The 19,248-nt window shown below is 38.1% G+C and overlaps 2 protein-coding genes across 2 annotated transcripts in view; one reads left to right on the top strand and one right to left on the bottom strand.

The window, feature by feature from the left end:
* POLR3G (RNA polymerase III subunit G) overlaps positions 1 to 4,069 on the bottom strand; it is a 42,178-nt gene extending 38,109 nt beyond the window's left edge. The window contains exon 1 of the mRNA XM_063086206.1: positions 4,051 to 4,069. The gene's annotated coding sequence lies outside the window, so the exon portion shown is untranslated. The remainder of the gene's footprint in view (positions 1 to 4,050) is intronic.
* Positions 4,070 to 4,426: 357 nt separating this feature from the next.
* MBLAC2 (metallo-beta-lactamase domain containing 2) lies at positions 4,427 to 18,962 on the top strand. Its single transcript, XM_063087911.1, has 2 exons — positions 4,427 to 5,217; positions 18,423 to 18,962. Exons 1-2 carry the CDS (start codon positions 4,764 to 4,766, stop codon positions 18,806 to 18,808), a joined length of 840 nt encoding a protein of 279 aa, XP_062943981.1. The 5' UTR covers positions 4,427 to 4,763; the 3' UTR covers positions 18,809 to 18,962.
* The last annotated feature ends 286 nt before the right edge of the window (positions 18,963 to 19,248 follow it).

Here is a 19,248-nt window from a genome sequence, read left to right as displayed (position 1 = left end):
TTTCACCCTGCCAGACTTCTTGAATGAAGGTCTTTACCAGCTTTCTCTACTTTCTCATTATCCAAATCTTCCTCTATTTCATATGGCCCAATTTCATTGAGTCATTCACTCAACCAATATCGAGCATTCCAGGCACTGTGCTTGGAGGCAGAGAGCATTGAACAAATCATCTAATACTTCCTTCAAAAGTCCCTTCCTTTCCAATCCCTCTACCATAATCCAGCTCAGCCCTTTTCCACCTCACTTCTGATTTACTGCAGACTTTGTGATATCCCTTGTTCTTCCTGTTTAATTGATTCTTCCACACTATTCATCCTAAAGCATAGCTTTGATTATGCTATTCTTGTCATCTTCCCTCTTGGCTAGTGAATTAAATCCAAACTCCATATCTAAGTATTCAGAGACTTTTCAAGATGGCTGCAACCTATCTCTTGACTCACTAGTCTGTAATCACGACTTGACTACCAATCTCTCCGCTACAACCTGCTCTTTCTTCCTTCCCCCTGCCTGGCTGCATCCCTTTTCACCTTAAGACCTAGTTTAAGCCCCTCAAAATCCACAACAGTCATTTCATCTCACCTTGCTCTTGCAAAGATCCTCCTGTTAAAATAAATCATTTTTTTTTTTTAACTTTTTTTATTGAGGTGATACATACTGCTACACTCTTCAATTCTAAAAGAAATACAGACAATGCCCCTTTTCGGGAAATGGGCCTTTTCCAAAGCGGAGAAATTGCACTTAAGTTTTTTGTTTGTTGGTTGGTTTCTATGACTGTATTAACGGTATAGATTTTATATCCCCCTCTGTCTAACACAGTGCTTTCTATAGAGCAATGGCTTTACAATTAATGTTAGGTTTTCCCTATTTATTTACCTATTTAATTGTGATTTGATGAGCAAGCCTACCGACAGAAGTACAATTCAGCCAGCCTACTAAGTATTTTTTTTTTCTTTTTTAACTTCCTAACTATAAAGTTTGGGACTTAGCTGCACATTGGAATTATCAGAAGAGCTTTTTTAAAAAAAAAAAAAAAAAACAGACTTCACCCCAGAACAATAAAATCAGAATTTCTAGAGGTAGGATTTAGGCATCAGGACTTTTTAAAGCATCTGAAGAGATTACAATGCGTAACCTAAATTAAGAACTACTACTCCAGATTAAACCTCCCATTTTACAGAAAAGGAAAGTGAGGCCCTAAGAGGTTAGCTGACTACCTAAGGACATAAAGTTAATTCCTAACAAAGACAGGACTAGAGTAAGGCCTCAGGATACCTTTCCACTGTCCTTCCATCTACATTACCAGGCTAGATGAAAACCTTTCCACTGTCCTTCCATCTACATTACCAGGCTAGATGAAAACCTTTTTAATCCCAGGGATGTTTTTAACCAATAAAGTAGACTAGTAACTGCAAAATAGATTGAATTTAAAAATGTAAAATCAGCAGCATCGCTCTTCCATTTCAGGATGCCCCCTGAAAATTCCCATTCAGAACTGTTCCGGGATGTTTGAAAATGGGTATAGTTCAAGTGTCCAAGAGCTGAAATGCAAAAGTCTATTCTAATCAACTATGACAGCAACCTCCTGGCAGAGGCTGAGCTTATCTCTGAAATTCCTTCTAGCTCTAACATTTTGAGTGATGATTGTGACTTATATGTATTGTCCTCCATGTCCTACACAGTTCCTTGCACATATTAGCTAGATGAATAAATGTACAAACAAACAGATGGCAGCAGACATGGAAGCTAGGGGAGGCGGTAAAGCCCAGGTCACAGGATTTTTCCTGATAATTGACCCCAAAGTTGCCCCAGTCAGGAGCCTGAGAGTTATTCTGACCTGTTCTTGTCTCCTTGATCCCTCATCTAATAATAGAAGACTATCAGCTTTGTGTTCTGTTTCCCATGTTCCCTTTTTTTCGCCTCTGCTTTAGCTCAGGCCCTCACAGTGTCTCACCTGGACCTCTAAAACAGAATAAACTTTCCATGGCCAGACTCACCCTTTCAATCCACTCTCCAGCCAAGTTTATAGAATAGAAATCTTGACGCGCCATTCCCCTTAACAAACAGAGCTTTGAAGTCTGACTTTCTGTCTCTCACCACATGCATCCTACACTTCAGCCAGCCCAGTTCTTGCATACAGAGTTCCTTCTGCCTGGAGTGCCCTACCTGACATATCCACCTGAGCAAGTCCTATCATTTTTTAAGAGAACATGCAAATGACACTTTCTCTGTGATCATTTCCTCCACCCTACATGGAGGCCCCTCCCTTTTCTGTGTTTCCCAAGTACTATGCTACTTTTATGGCTCTTTTTATAATCATGTTGAAACTGTCAGTTCTTGTCTGTCTCCCCAGGGAGGCTCTTCAATCATCCATTCATCAAGTACCTATTAAGCACCCTCTTGTCAGGCTATCTTCTATGTACTGGGAATATAGTAGTGAACAAAACAAAATCTCTGCTCTTATGAAGTGCACAGTCTAGTCTGGGAAATGGACAAAATATATTTTATAGAAAATGTCAGAGAGTGATGGGTGATACGAAGAAAAATAAAACAGGAATCATGGGTGCTAATATGGAAAAGATGGTTGAAGAAGTCCTCTCTTATTTGGTATTATTTGAGTACAACCTGACAAAAGTGAGGGAACGAACCATGCTGAGAAGCAGAAAAGGAATATCCAGGGGAAAGTGGGATACACGCAGAGGGACCTGCAAGCGTGAAGGCCTCCCTGGAGACTTACTCACTTTTTCATGCCTATCACTAACCAGAGTCTGGCAAAAGGCCAATAATTATTGGGTGAATTATTGCTGAGCTCATGGCCTACTAAGGATTCACTTCATTTCCCTCTAGTGGTCTCCTCTACCTAGAGGAAAAAATACCCAGTCTACAGAGAGTACTGCATTTCTCTGCTGAGAATGCTCTAACAAACCAGGGTCCTTTAAGGCCAGCTCAAATGCCACCCCCCAACGATCCTTTCCATCCATATTCTTACAGCCCCTAGTTTTTACTTCCTCTGTGGTACATATCGCATGTTGCTTTATATTGTGTACAGATATTATCTTGCCTCAAATTCTTGAGAATCTGGATCATGACTTTTTTACACAGTTCTGTTCTTCATACATCAGGGCCTTGTGCATGAAAAGGTAGCCCCAACTGAGTAAATGAATAAACTCCTCCTAGATTAGCAAAATATTCAGAAACGCTGCATCCCCACCAAAGACTTGGGCGTGTGGGCGAGGGGATTTCACCTTTCCTTCCATGAAGGCTCATTAAGTAGTTGCCACAATAAGGGTTTTCATAATTATCTTTTATAATGGCTGTCTCATGGGTCTCTTTATAATTTTTCCTGGCTAAGTAGGGAGGTTAGTCAAGTGCTCAAGGGAATTTCTGAAGCCTAAATAGCTGAGAGGTAGGGAGTAGGGCCTGAGACCCGATGTTAATAGGGGTATGACTGATGTAGCTAGCGGGGCCACACCCAGTCATTATCCACTCTTTCCCGTTCTCACAAGGTGCGCCACCTCTCCTTAGTTGAGCCTTTCTACCAACTTTCTTTACTCTCTTCCAAGAGCAGACAAACCAACCAAAAAAAATGGAGGAAAATACAGAATTTTATTTTTTAGAAAATTAGAGGAACCATATTAACAACCCCTTCCCCACGATACAGGGTAAAGTGCCAGCAGTTAAGAAAAGAGATACTGAATAGTCTGTTCTTAGCAGCAATCTGCGGCAATGACTAGTCCTGAACAAATCATACAGTCACCGGACTTGGTAAATCTCCTACTATATCAGTAAGAAATTCCTTCTTCAATTTCCTTCTAACTCACTGCAAACAGTCCCGGGAAGTGGAGACTAGGTAAGATCTGGAAATGACGATTTTAACAGATTTTGAAGGGAGCAGGAGATGGAGAAGTAAAGCTATCTCCCAACAGCCCTCAATCCACAGGAGCTTTAACGAATCTCTACGCTCTGACTTCCCCCAACCTTCTCCAAGTGCTCCTATAACTCCCCTCTACCCTCTCCACCCCTTCCCAAGTCCTCGATTGCTTCTTCTGTTACCTGCTCACTAAAGTCTCGAGGCTTGGGCAAAACTGTACAGCCAAAGTGCCGGCCGGCAAGGAAGGGGTGCGTGCAGAGGGCGCCGGCGCTCCAGTGCGGTCGGTTCCACCTCGGGAGAAGCGCGCACCGCCCTCCACGCGGCCCTAGAACCGCGTTCAGATCCCAGCCAGCTAGCCCCGCCCACTTTCCAGCTAGGCCCCACCCCCTGGGCTAAGAGCTTTTTAGCCCTTGGCAGGCGCCGTAGCCGTTGTGGCTTGGCTTGACTCTTTCTGCGCCGGCTGGGAGTGCGCAACTCGCCGAGCTGGTGGCTGAGTGGGCGGGACTGGCGCTTCCCACGCCTAGCTCTGGGCTTCTGCAGTCAGACCGCTCCAGTGGGGAAAGTGTCGCTTTCTGGGTCTCCATTCCGCTGCAGTGGCCCCTGCGTTAACGCTGTCTCGTACTGCGCGGCTGCAGAGGCTAGGATGGCTCCTGCGCCCCAGTGAGGGCAGTGCAGCCTCTGCTCTCCGCGGACGCTCCACGCAGCGTCTGTGCGTGTCCTTCCTCCTCCTATTCCTCCCCCCGCACGCTCCCGAATCCCCCGCCCCCTCCTCGCTCTGCGCCTCCTTTCTGGCTGCAGGCGTACCGCTCTACACAGCCGCAGCGCCCAGTGCCCGGACAGCCTGCGGGAGGCACACACGCGACACCCACCCCGCCCGGCCGCACCCCTGCCCAGCATGTCGGCGCTTGAATGGTACGCCCATAAGTCTCTGGGCGATGGCATCTTCTGGATTCAAGAACGCTTCTACGAGTCGGGGAACCGCGCCAACATCTGGCTGGTGCGCGGCTCCGAGCAGGACGTGGTGATCGATACGGGCCTGGGGCTGCGCAGCCTCCCAGAGTACCTGTACTCCTCTGGCCTTTTGCAGGACTGCGGGGCCAAAGAGGATGCAGCACGCCGCCCGCTGCTGGCCGTTGCTACCCACGTGCACTTCGACCACTCCGGCGGCCTTTACCAGTTCGACCGGGTGGCTGTGCACCACGCCGAGGCCGAGGCGCTGGCTCGCGGGGACAACTTTGAGACTGTGACCTGGCTGTCGGACAACGAGGTGGTGCGGGCGCCGAGCCCCGGCTGGAGAGCCAGACAGTTCCGAGTGCAGGCAGTGCAGCCCACCGTCATCCTGCAGGATGGTAATGGGTCCCCACGGGCGCGCGCGCTCTCGTTAAGGGAGGGGATTGGGGAGCGACTGTTCGAGTGCTACGTGTTGCAGACCTGCGTGGCCATAAGGGGGATTGTTTTGGCACATCGGAGAAATATCGCTTCTGTTTCACCATTCCCTGAATAAAAGCCTACTCGACCAGAGCCAAGGCCATCGCAGCCTTGTCTAGCAATTCTGAGTACTCTATTGAAAGCCGGCACCACCCCCTAGTCGGCTTCCTGTGTCTATTACAGTAGTAATGCTGGAGAGACTTGTGACTAGGGCTTTCCCATTCTTTTCCCTGAACACCTGCCTGACATTTCCAGGTGCTTTTGTAGGGAGTAGACTTTTAAGGAATAAGTCCTCACGGAGAGTGCATGTCATGCTTTGTGCTTGTAAGAACTGCTGACTTTATCCACTCGATCACAAGCGGGTATGAGCAGTTCCCACCTGTAGCCTTAGAAAGCCATCAGAGCTGTGGTTCCAATCTGCTCATTAAGCCTTACCACTCAGATAGGTTTCTGTTCTTGATGTTGCTTCACGAGAAAAAAAAGCTTGATAGTGAACATGTAAGTAGAATATGAGTGTAGACCGATATATTGTCTAGTTGAAAGCAAGGCCTGAGAAAGATTAATAAGGAGGTTATTTCCGGGGGAGGTGAAGTATGTGGGCTAATGCATAGGTAGCTTTGGTCCTCTTTGGCTCTGTGAAACACAGGATGGCGTTCAGAAATTCAGGGAATAAAACAAAACAGAGTAGGACCCCAGCCCCCTCTTCCCCACGCAGTCATGTAAACGAGCAAATTAACCACAGCTGCAATATTTGGTAAATTAAATTCCTGTTTTCTTTTTAGAATACTTTTGATTTATTTTTGTCCTTAAAACACATTTGAAATGAGGCCACCGACCCTCAATTAAATGGCTTGCTTAGAGTCCACTGAGACAGATCAGGATAAAAGCTAGGATTTGAACCGAGGCACAATAGATCAAAGCATGCAGAACACACATAAAACCTAGCCCATAAATATGATAATTCTGAGAATGGTGTGAAAGCCCATTCTTTCTATCTTGAAGCCATTTTAATTGTCAATTTAGTTTATTAAAATGTCCCTTTATGAGACAGAAAAATTCAATTGCTGTAGTACGTACGGTGAGGCTCACTTGATGACCATACAATATGGCAAATAATGAAACATTTTACAAAAATCAGTTTATTTTACAGAAGAGATCTTGATCATTTGAGATATTAAATAATTGCAAGACTCTATACCTCACCCCCCACCGAACAAGTTTCTTCATTAAAGTTTTAAATCTAAAGATTAAAAAAAAAAAAAACTGGTTTAGATGCGAGTCTTACATTCTCTTAACAATTTCAGATGGAAGAAAGGTATATGTACATTAAGTGTACTTTTAGTTGCTGTATTTCTTAATAAAATTGATGGTTTTCAAGGTAAGATCTCCATACAGTTGATGGATATTCAGACTAAATTATGGCACCCAGCTCCCCCAAAATGTTTACATTAGTATTAAAACATATTTAAAGGCTGGCTGGTTAGCTCAGTTGATTAGAGTGTCACCTTATAACTCCAAGATCAAGGGTTTGGTTTCCTGTACTGGCCAGCTGGAAAAATGTAAATATATTTAAATTTGTTTAAAATAATAAAGTACTTTTGATTTATTTGCTTTTGATTCTATGCCAGCAATGGGAAATCAAGGGTGAAAGAATGTCAGAGATTATTGTTTCATAGATGAAGAGAGGATTCATGTAGGCAGGCCTAGATATCATGCCTGAGGTCATTTTTAACCATTTAACCTGTTTGAGAAAGAGCTGGGACTAGAACCCAGGTTTCCTGAATCCCAGTTGATGGTAAAACTCTAGCATTTTTGGAGCAGCTACCTGTGTGATGCTATAAGGCTTTGAAAGTGTGAAAAAAAAGCTTAATATTTACCAAACACTTTGAAGGTGATAAGTACTGTGTCATCGAGAAAGTTGTTTTTCATCAGGAGCTGGATACCTCACCCTCTCAAGTATTATCTACTTTCCTCTCCTCTCAGAAATATTAATTTCCTGTCTCTTCTGAATGATGTGACCTGCTAACTTGCTATTAACATAATCCAAATGCTGGAAGGAGATATCAAATATTTATATTAAAAATTCATATAGTTACACACGAATAGCATGAATATTCATGACTAGCATGAAGTCTTCATTGCTTTAGTTAGAACACAAGGAATCTGAAGTCATTTATTACATTTCATTTAGTGAATAGATGATCACCTGTCATGGAGAAGTGTTAGTCTGTGCACTGTAACTCTAACACAAAAATTGACTTGTAAATGAGGGACAGGGAGGACAAGCAGAGAATAGCCATATCATCTAGTGCATTATCTTTGCTGGAAAAACATCTCGCCCTACTGATGGTGATATAAAGTTCTATTCAAGTGATAAGAAGTTCTGGTATTTTTGGTCCTTATTATACATGTTTAAACTATTTACCTAGAGTCACCAAGATATTTTCTCAAAGGAGTGGTTTCAGGTGGACTTCAGTCATTTGGGGAAGTTAAAATAACTACAGATTCCCAAAAGGTAGCAGATTGAACAGAAATGTCTAATTTGGCTCCCTGCCAAAGCTCCGGTAATACTGCTGTAAAGAGACTCTAATTTGTTTTAAGTATAAATCCACACTGGCTGAGGGAAATATTTTGGATGCTAGAAAGTAGATACTATGCCAGCAATGAGAAATCAAGTCAATTCAGTTTGCACTGCAGAAGACTTAAAAGGCTCAGGAATTGGCAGTAGACGGTACCTCAATGGGGGCAAAGGGAAGAATACTAAAATAAGTAGAATTGGTTAAAACCCTTTTAAGAAGCTGTTAAAACTCTGGAATCCTTCTCCCTAAATGAAATGTTCCTCCCCTTATCCAGTTGGCTTATTTTCTGAGGTTTCTTGATTGAGGATTGAGGGATGCCAAACATTATTCAGTTCAGGGTTTCAGTATGGAAAACAGGAGGAACGAGAGGGGGAGAGAGAGAGAATGTGTGAGTGAGGGTGCTTTAAAAAGTTCATGGGAAGATCCATATTATCTTTCAATTCTATTTTTTCATGAACTTTTTGAAGCAGCCTTGTGCATTTGTGTATTTGTGTATTCATACTTACATACACACATACATATATTCTCTACTAGTTTCCCAGAACAATGAGTCATGCCTTTACCCCACAGGTAGGAAATTTAAAAAATCTTATCCACTAGAGGAAAGACTTTTAAGATGCCAGTGTAGAGAATCTCACAGTAATTCCTGGCCTGGTCTCTTTACTGGTCAGGCTTGGGTCATTAGGCTCTATGCATGTGCTTCAAGCAGCTTTTTCTTCCCCCTCTCTTAAATAGTCAACCAAGCATTATAGAAAATCTGAGAAAATCTAGATGATCTGTTTGGAAAATCCAGCACTGGAATAATAGGAACAGAGACAGAATAAAGTGAAGGAGAAGGGATAATAGAGGTAGAGGTAATCCAAGGATATAAATGTCCAGATTGAAGGGCCCACAGAGTTCTCAGCACAATGGATGAAAACACATCCAAACCAAAGCACAGTGCTATAAAATTTCAGACCATTGTGATCAAAGAAGATTCTACAAGCTTCCAGAAATTTAAACAAAAGTGTCATGTATTCAGATCAGAATAGCTTTAGAGCTAGAAATGCAAAAAATTTTGTCCTCAAATTTAAATGAAAATGATTCACAGCCTCCATCCCACTATCAATTAAGTTATCAAAAAATTACTTCCCACATACTGTTACTTAGGAAGCTACTAGGATATGCCCCTTCAGAAAAAGAGAATAAATCAAGAAAGTGGAAAACATCAAATACAGTAAACAAGAAATCTAATGCAAAAGAAAGTTAAAGCATCAGGATGATGCAATGGATGACATGCTGGCAATGATCGTACCCTGACAGAAAGGGCTCCAGATTGGAGCAGTTGAATTATACGAGGGTACTTCAAAAAGTTTGTGGAAAAATGTAATTAAAAGATAATACAAGGGGCTGACCGATTAGGTAAGTTGGTTATAGCATGATGCTGATAACCAGGGTTTAATCCCTGTGCTGGCCAGCCGCAGGGAAAAAAAAAAAAAAAAAAAAAGGATGATAATATGAATCTTTCCGTGAACTTTTGGAAGACCCATTGTAATGCTTTGGGGTGGGGGAGGCAGTGAGAGAATGAGAAATGTGTACATCTATAGTGATATGTGGAGAGTGGGGAGTAAAAAGAGCTGGAAATTCTATATCACAGCGGGAGTCAATGGGTAACATAAAAATTTAAAACCAAGAAATAATATATGTGTGAAATTAGTAGAGTATATCTAATTAGTAAGCCAAGAAATGGAATATAAACATTATTTAGAGATAACTATATCTGGTAGAGGCAACTACCAGAAGAAATAGATAATGTTAAAAGTGGTTTCCTCTTGGGAGCAAGACTGGAGATAGAGTGAGAATGGGGCAAAGAAATTTTTCTTACATCTTAAGCCCTTCTGAAATATTTTTATTTGAAATGTGTACATATATTTCTTTGGGTAAAAACTGAAATAAGAAAAGATGGAAGATGCCAAGATGGGAAAGGACACTTGAGAACCTTGAGAAGCCACAAGAAGTCTAGTATGATTGGAATCTGGACAACCTTGATCAGGGTGAGGCTTGGAAGGATTGGGTGTGTGCATGCATGTTACATTTCAAAGTCAATTCTGGTTCTTGTAAGAGAGATCTTCATGAAATTCTATATTTGAACATTATCAGCATATGGGAAGCCACAGGATAATGGCTGAGCTAATGATATTCAGCCACTACTGCTTTATCAGATAAGCCACATTGGTAATTCTCTACAGCTTCTTTTTAGGATCAAACTTCCCTCACACCTTTCCTTTCTGGACATTTATTAAACAATTGGTCTCCAAAAACTTAGCAAAAATTCCTTTACCTGTCCTGCCAATCATACAGTAAATGGCAGTGGTTTGTAATCCCCAGAGGCACCTTAAATCTGGACTGAATATCCTACAAAGGAATTCTGACCCCCTATGAATGGAATGTGGAGAAATTTGATACCCTGATGCCATCATAATGTCATTGCTGGTATTCAGGATAAGACCATGTAGAAAGATGAAGCAGCAAATGAGGCTCTTTTTTGAGTCAGTTGCATGCCCTGCAATGGATCTACCCAGGATAGATGCCAGGGTCCTGGCTTCTAATTGTACTTTCTGGGAGTACAATTAGGACCAAAGTTCTTTCAGAGCCTTTAGCCCTGTGGTTACACAGTGCATGGCATCATCTGTCAAGAAAGTCATTAGGCATAATGACAGTGGTTTCTGAACTTTGGTGTGCAAAAAAATCATTTGGGGAACTTATTAAAAATAGCAATTTCCAGGCCTAATACCCCAAACTTTTCAGATGCTATAGGGCTGATATGGGACAAAGGAATCCTTATTTTTAACAGAATCCATAAGTGATTCTGATGCAGTGGGCCTGCGTACCACGATTTGAGAGATACAGTATTATTTTATAAAATTACATTGCATAGAATTGTGTATGTAGTACGATTACAGCTATGCTCTATTTGCACTTCATCCTTCTTCACATGTTGTCATCTCTGAAGAGGCAGTGCTCCCTAAGCAGTAGTTCTCAGAGTGTGGTCCTGGAGCGGCAGCTTCGATATTGTCTGGGAACTTGTTAGAAATGCAGAAGCTCAGGCACTGCCCAAGATACACCAAATCAGACACTGGGGGTGGGGCCCAGCAGTCTGTGTCTTAAGCCCTACAGTGCTTCTGATGCACACTAAAGTTTAAAACTACTTTTACGGTTCATTGCTTTGCAATATTGCCTGGTAATGAGAATCACTTTGGTTCCTATTCAGCATACATACTCGAGAGACTCTTCCATGGTTGACTGATTTAGAAACTCTGGAGTCGATCGAGGAATCTGTAGATGCTTTAACAAGCATCGCAGGTGATTCTTATTGCCAGGCAAATTCTGGAAACCTGGATTTGGTTTGCTTTTCAAACTATAGCATGCGTAAAAAACATCTGGAAAGCTACTACTGCTGCTACTGTTACTGGTCCTCAGATCATGGTTTGAGTAGCTATGTTGTTGAGACAAATCAGTTAACAATGGAAGAAAGGAAAAGTGACACAGATAATGACACAAATGGCACTTTGAAAGCAAATAATTAGAAATTCAAAGTATTATGAAAGACCCTTAGGAAAATTGATGAAGCCCTTGAGTGTTTTTGCCAAAAAGACCCTCTATATGAGAAGAAAATATCACTCTAGAGGGCATAATATTTTTAAATTTAATCTTTCTTGGAACTGTGGCCAAGGTTGATTAGTAAACTGTCAAAAATGCTCTTTGCTGATAAGATTAAATTTAATAATTTTTTAAAATAAAATTTTCACCAAGCTGTTTCCCACTATTTACTGTAAAATTTTAATCCCTGTTTTATATCCCATATATATTTTATATATATATGTGTATATATATTTTATATATATATGTGTATATATATTTTATATATATATGTGTGTGTGTATATATATATATGTTTTTTTGTTTTTTGTTTTAAGAACTAATGATGCTCAAATACCAAGGAATTCCTTTACTCCTAAATTCAGGTAAGAAGGAATGTGAATGCTGGGGTTGTAAAGCAGAAGCCAGAAGTACCCAGCATATTTAGAAAATGTATTTGAGTTATATATTTATCTTTAAAATTATTACAGATTTTGCATTCAATTCTATTATATTCCTTTTTTAATAGTTTTATTGAGATATAATTCACATACTATACAGTTCACTCAACATGTACAATTCAATGGCTTTTAATATATCCACAGACTTGTGTATCCATCACTACAACGAATTTTATAACATTTTTATTACCCCCTAAAAGACTCCATATCCCTTAACCATTACCCCCAACCTCTCTAGCCCCTTACCCCCACCCCAGATTTGTCTATTCTGAACATTCCATATAAATGGAACCATACAATGGGTGGAACTTTGTGACTGACTTTTTTATTTAGTATAATAATTTCAAAGTTTGTCCATGGTGAAGCATGTATTAGTACTCCATTTCTTTTTATTGCCAAATGATATTCAGTATTATGTATACAAACTACATTTTATTTATCCATTCATCAGCTGGTCTACATTTGTGTTGTTTTCCACTTCTTAACAGCTTTATTAAGGTACATTTTACATATCATAAAATGCATCCATTTTTAGTATGTATTGTAGTTAGATGAGTTGTAGGAAATGTAGACATTCAAGCAACCATGACTACAATTTAGTTTGAGAATACTTCCATCCCCCCCAAAAGTTCTCTCCTGCTCCTTTGCAGACTGTCCTCACTCCCACCCCTGACCTCACTGATGTATTTTGTGTCGCTATAGTTTTGACTTTCTGAAAATTTTCTATAAATACAGTCATGCAATTCTTTGTCTTTTTTGTCTGCCTTCTTCCATTTCACTTGTTTTGGAGATTCATCCATGTTGTTGCACCTATTAATAATTCATTCCTTTCTATTGCTGAGGAATATTCCGTTGTGTGGGTGTAGCATCATTTATTTGTCTGTTCACCTGTTGAAGGAAATTTGAATCTTTCCAGTTTGGGGCTATTATGAATAATACTACCTTGAACATTTGTATACAAGTCTTTGAGTGAAAGCGTGTTTTCTGTTCCCTTGACAGATGCTTAGGAAAAAATTCCTGAGTTATATGGTAAATATATGTTAATTTTTTAAGAAAGTGCCAAACTGTTTTCTAAAGTGGTTATACCATTTTACATTCCCAGCTACACTGTATGAGGGCTCCAATTTCTCCACATCTTTGTCAACACTTGGTTTTATCAGTCCTTTTGAATTTAGCCATTGTAGTGAGTGTGTAGTAGTATTTCATTGTGATTTAATTTGCATTTCTCTAATGACAAATGATGTTGAGCATCTTTTCAAAAAGGTATTATTTACTAATCAAATATTCTTTTTATTAAAGGGTCTATTAACATCTTTTCTCCATTTGTTTTTGTTTTCTTATCATTGGGTTATAAGGGTTCTTTATATATTCTGTATATATGTCCTTAATCAGATATACACTTTGCAAATATTTTCTCCCAGTATGTGACCTGCCTTTTCATTTTCTTAATGGTATCTTTTTAACTAATAAAGTTTATAACTTGGATGAAGATTATTTATTTGTTTTTTCTTATATTTTATGCTTGTTGTGTCATATCTAAGAGCTCTATGTCTAGGCCAAGATCACAAAAATTTTTTCCTACTTTTTTTCTATATGCTCTCACATTTAGGTTTCTGACCTATTTTGAGTTAATTTTTGTGAATATTTTGAGGTAAGGGTTGAAAGGTCTTTGTTTGTTTGTTTGCATGCATATGGATATCCAAAGTGTCCCAGTCCAGTTAGTTGAAGACTATCCTTTTACCCATTGAATTACCTTGACTGACCTTTGTCAAGAATCCACTTACTAGAAGAGTACCTGCTTATGGACTTTATTCTCTTCCATTGATTATGTCTATCAGTCAGTAACACAGTGTCTTAATTATTGTAGCTTTACTGTAATTCTTGAAATTAGGTAGTATAAGTCTTTAAACTTGTTCTTTTTTTCATAATTCTATTAGCTGTCTTAGGTCACTTGCATTCCATGTAAATTTTAGAGTCAAACTTTCAGTTTCCTCAAAAAAGCATGCTGAGATATTGATTCAGATTATGTTGAATCTGCACTGATCATTACAGTAGCCACTAGCCACATGTGCCTATCTAAATACAAATTTTTTTTTTAAATACAAATTTTAATTAATTAAGATTGATTAAAATTAAAATATTAATTCCTTAGGCACTAGCCTTATTTAAAGTGCCATTAGCTTCATGTGGTAGTGGCTACTATATTGAACAGTATTGCTACAGAATATTCCATTCATTGCAAAAAGTTGTATTAGTTCAGCTATTGAAAAAATTGGGTTAAATTGCCATCTTGACAGTTTTGAGTCTTCCAATCAATGAACATCGCATTTCTCATACTTTGTTTAGGTCTTTAATTCCTATTGACAGTGTTTTCATAGTTTTCAGTGTGCAGATATAACAAAACATCTTTTGTTAAAAATTTTCCTGAATATTTTATTCTTTTTGATATAATTTTGAATGGAATGCTTTTTTACTCATTTTTTGATAGTTTTTTGTAGCATTTAGAAATACAATTGATTTTTTGTGTGTTGATCTTGTATCCTGTGATGTTTTAAACTTGTTTTTAACTCTCTCTTTTCTACAATACTTAGGATTTTCTCTATATCAGATTATGTTGTATGTGAATAAAGACAGATTTACTTCTTTTCCAATCTGTGTGACTTTACTCTCTTTTTCTTGGCTTATTGCACTGGCTAAGACCTTCAATATAATGTTGAATAGAAGTGATAAGAGCAGACATTCTTATTTTGTTCCTGTCTTAGGGGAAAGCAGTCAGTCTTTCTATTCAGAGAGATACTACCTGTAGGTTTTTCATAGGTGCCCTTTACCAAGTTCAAGACCTTCTATTTCTAGTAGGCTAGAAGTTTTTATCAGGCATGAAGGTTGGATTTTTTCATATGCTTTTTATGCATCTATCGAGATAGTCATATGGCTTTCTACTTTATTTCATTAATATGGTATATGACAATAATTTATTTTTGGAAGTTAAGTCAAACTTGCATTTTTAGGATAAACCCCCCTTGGTCTTAGAAGTTAAACCAGACAACATTTCTGGGATGAACCCCACTTGGTCATTATCCTATTTATAAGTTACTGGATTTATTTGCCAATATTTTGTTAAGGATTTTGAAACTACATTCATTAAGAATATTTTCCTATAGTTTTCTTTTCTTTTGTTCTTTTTTTTTTTTTTTTTTTTACATTGTCTTTAGTTTTTATTTGGGTAAAATTGAGTTAGATTTCTCTCTTCATTTATATTCTGAAAGTCTTTATCTAGGATTGATATTATCCATTTCTTAAATGACTGACAGAATTGACCAACAAAGCCATCTTTGAACCTGAACTTTTTTTGTGGGGAGACTTTAAATTATTAATTTATTTACATGATGTAGGTCTATTTAGATTTTATTTCTTCTTGGATCCCTTTTGGTATTTTGTCTCATAAAAAATGTGTTTATTTCAACTAAAGTGTCAAATTTGTTGGCTTAAAGTTGTTCATAATATTCCCTTATTCTCCTTTTAATTTCTGAGCGTCTGTGATAATGTCTCTGTGTTCATTTATGATTTTGGCAGTTTGTGTCTTCTCTAATTTTTTCTTGATTTGTTTACCTAAAAATGAATAAATTTTGTTACATTTTTCAAAGAACCAACTGTTGGTTTCATTGATTTTCTCTGTTGGTGCTTGTTTCCTACTTTATGTTTGCTCTGCTCTTTATTATGTCTTTCCTAATATTTATTTTGTGTTTGATTTGCTTTTCTTTTCCTAACTTAAGATAGTAACTTTGGTGATTGATTTTAAACATTTAATCCTTTATAAAATAAGCATTTAAAGAAATAAATTTTCTTCTGAGCACTGCTTTAGTTATATTCCATAAATTTTGGTATGTTTTTATTTTCATTCAGTTCAAGATACTTTCTAATTTCTCTTTTGATTTCTTCTTTGATCCATAGTTATGTAGAAGTGTGATTTTACTTCACATATATTTGGATATTTCCCATATTTATTTTTGTTAATTCTAATTTAATTATACTTATTCTTTTTTTTAACTTTCAATGTTTTTTAATTATTTCATTTTTTATATTTTAAAAATTTTTATTGAATCAATTGACTATACATATTTTTGGGGTCAACCTTGACATAGGTTGGTCACATCAATCTTACTAGCATATATATTGTTACAAATCATACTTATTTTTTATGCCCCTTGTCCAGTTTCTCCCCATCCTCCTCTCCCTGCCGCCACCACCTCTGATAACCCTAGATTTCTTCTCTCCTTCTGTAGGAGTAATGGTTGATTTGTTGCTTAGAAGATTTGTCCAAGGCTCAGAGGTGTGTTCAGGTCCCCCAATATTATCATAGAGCAGATGCTTCTTCTGTCACTCTGGAATGGGCTTTGTGGAGAGAGACATCCTCTTCTTTTCTTTGGTCTCTGCTGGTGACTCTCCTTGTGTCAGTGCACTCCAGTGGCTGGAGTACCATCTGCATGGTGGTTGTGGTGTCTAACCACTAGTTGCTGGTAGTGGCAGCTGTGTGCCTGGTTGTGTGAGGGGTCCCAGTCCCTGACTCCATCTTCGGGACCCCAGGCAGGCACCGTGGTGGCAGTGGTGTGCCTGGTTGTGGGCAGAGGGTACAGTCCCCGGCTTCATGACTTGGGACTCTGGGCAGGCCCTATGGTGGTGGCGGCAGTGTGCCTGGTTGTGGGAGGAGGTTCCAGTCTCTGGCTCCATACCTCAGGACCCTGGGTGGGCCCTGTAGTTGCGGCCTATATTGTTATTCTTGTTTATTAAAAACACGTTATGGATTAACTGTTCGTTTTCTTATTTCAGATGTAATTATGTTGTGGTCAGAGAACATACTTTTTATGATTTTATTTCTTACAAGTTTATTGAGACTTGCTTTATGGCCTGGTGAATATTCCATGTGCAATTAAAAAGAATGTGTAATTCACTATTTAGGAGTAAAGTGTTTCATATATATCAGTTAAGTCAAGTTGGTTGATGGAGTTGTTCAGGTCTTCTGTATCCTTACTCATTTTCTATTTTTCTGTTTTATGAATTAGTCAGAAAGGAATAGGAATACTGGACTCTCCAAGTATAACTGTTGACTTGCTTATTCCTATTTCAATTCTGTCAGTTTTTGCTTCATGCATTTTTGGTCTCTGTTTTAGGTGCATTTGTATTTATAATTATTGTATTTTTAATGTTTTGACCTAATATATATCCTCATAAAATATACCTATTTTTCTCTAGTAATATTCTTTATGTAAAAATTTATTTTTAAATATTAATATAGCCATTTTGGTTCTCTTATCATTAATATTTTTAGGGTACAACTTTTTCAACCTATTTTTGTCTTTGACCTTATAGCTTTTTTCTTCTAGACTGCATTTATCTTGCCTTTTTATACAGTCTGATAACCTCTGCCTTTGATCAGAGTGTTTATTCTATTTATATTTAATGTAATTATTAATATAGTTAAATTAGGTCTGTTATTTTATTTATGTCTCATTGCTTTTTCCCCCTCTGTTACCCCTTTATTGTTTTCTTTTTATGTTTAACAAATCCTGACTATTACACCATTTTAATTCCTCTGTTAACTTTTTAGCAATATTTCTTTGACTTTTTTCCTTTGTGCGTGTTTGCACTACAGGTTACAATATGAATCTTTTATTTTGTCATGATTTACTTCAAGTTAGTACTGATTTAATTCCAGTGGAATTTAGCAATTTTGGAACCATATTGCTCTGTCAATAATTGTAAAATCCTAGGATTTTACCCTATTTACAAGTTAGCAAGTTAGCCTGCCACAGTTTAATGGAATTTGACAGATGTGAGATTCCTGGATCAGAGACAAAGACAGTTTATTACTCACTGCAGTAGCATTAGTCAGAGCATCATCCTTTGTTTCAGTCCTTCAAGCCCTAATTCTTACACGGTGACACAACAAGGGGCAAAATGTGGTATAATTCACTAGAGCAAAATTCACAGATTGTTTCAATAGGATACTGGATGTTCTGAAAAGTAAAAGCTTCATTGTCAAATAAGTTTGAGAAATTGTACAACTATATCTACCTTATGTATATCCACAATATACATTAGTATATGAAAAGCTCTAAGAAGTCTTGCAGGAAGAAAGCTGCTTAATTTTTTTTTTGAAGCAAGAGTTCCCAAAATTATTTGACCACAGGATCATCTTCTTTTCTTCTGTATATCATAATAATCTGCAGAAGTAGTGTTTCACATTATTCACTTTGACAAACACCAGTCTAGCAAAGAATAGGATTGAAATATAGGCAGATTAGTTTTAAGTTATCATTAAGAAAGATAGTATTTCTGAAATAAAAGTTAAAATAAGTGTCATTCTTCCTAATTTCTTGGAAACCATTTAATGTTCTTCTCTTCCATTCTTTAAATGATTGGAGTCAAGTACACAACATGTTTATCTGTAAACTCTATTTCCATTTGTAGGGGATGTGATCAACCTCGGTGACAGACAACTCACTGTTATGCACATGCCAGGTCACTCCAGGGGCAGTATTTGCTTACATGACAAAGACCGAAAGATTCTCTTCAGTGGAGATGTCGTGTATGATGGATCACTGATTGACTGGCTTCCTTACAGCAGGATAAGTGACTATGTTGGAACCTGTGAACGTCTCATAGAATTAGTGGACAGAGGTCTGGTAGAGAAGGTGCTTCCTGGGCACTTCAATACCTTTGGTGCTGAAAGGCTTTTTCGATTGGCTTCTAACTATATTTCAAAAGCTGGGATATGTCACAAAGTTTCTACTTTTGCCATGCGATCTCTTGCTAGTTTAGCCCTACGTGTAACAAATTCTAGGACCTCACCCTAGTATCTGTACTGATAACCTATTTTGATTAATTATATAAATGAATCCAATTCATTTTGTCTTGTTTAAAATGATGAATAGTGAGCATTTCAAGAAGTGCTTTTATACTATTATTGTATATTAGAGAAAAAGAGATTGAAAATGAATAAGCCAAAATCAGAAGTTTTAGTTAAAATTTTTTTCTTTCTTCCAAGTAAGAAACGACTTAAATAAGCTTATAATTTGCCAAAGCTGTCATTTCGTAATTTCCTCCAAATGTGATAATTTGAACATGTTATTTAAAGATAAAGATTCTTGGGTTTAAAATACCTTAAAACTCAATGCAAACATGTATACTAACATCTAGAATGACAGTAAAATTTTCCATTGTTATGGTCCTGAATTTTTTATGTTTTGTTGTATTTATTTATTCTTTGCATAATTATAACATACATTAAATGTTG

This window comes from Cynocephalus volans, chromosome 2 (assembly GCF_027409185.1).
Source record: "Cynocephalus volans isolate mCynVol1 chromosome 2, mCynVol1.pri, whole genome shotgun sequence".
Lineage (NCBI taxonomy): Eukaryota > Metazoa > Chordata > Mammalia > Dermoptera > Cynocephalidae > Cynocephalus > Cynocephalus volans.
This window is presented reverse-complemented; position numbering and strand designations above follow the sequence as displayed.

Excerpts from the sequence above, each read along its gene's own strand:
- MBLAC2 (XM_063087911.1), top strand. The coding sequence starts at position 4,764 with ATGTCGGCGCTTGAATGGTACGCCCATAAGTCTCTGGGCGATGGCATC. Across the intron at positions 5,218-18,422 it reads CACCGTCATCCTGCAGGATG|GGGATGTGATCAACCTCGGT; the intron begins GTAATGGGTCCC and ends TTCCATTTGTAG.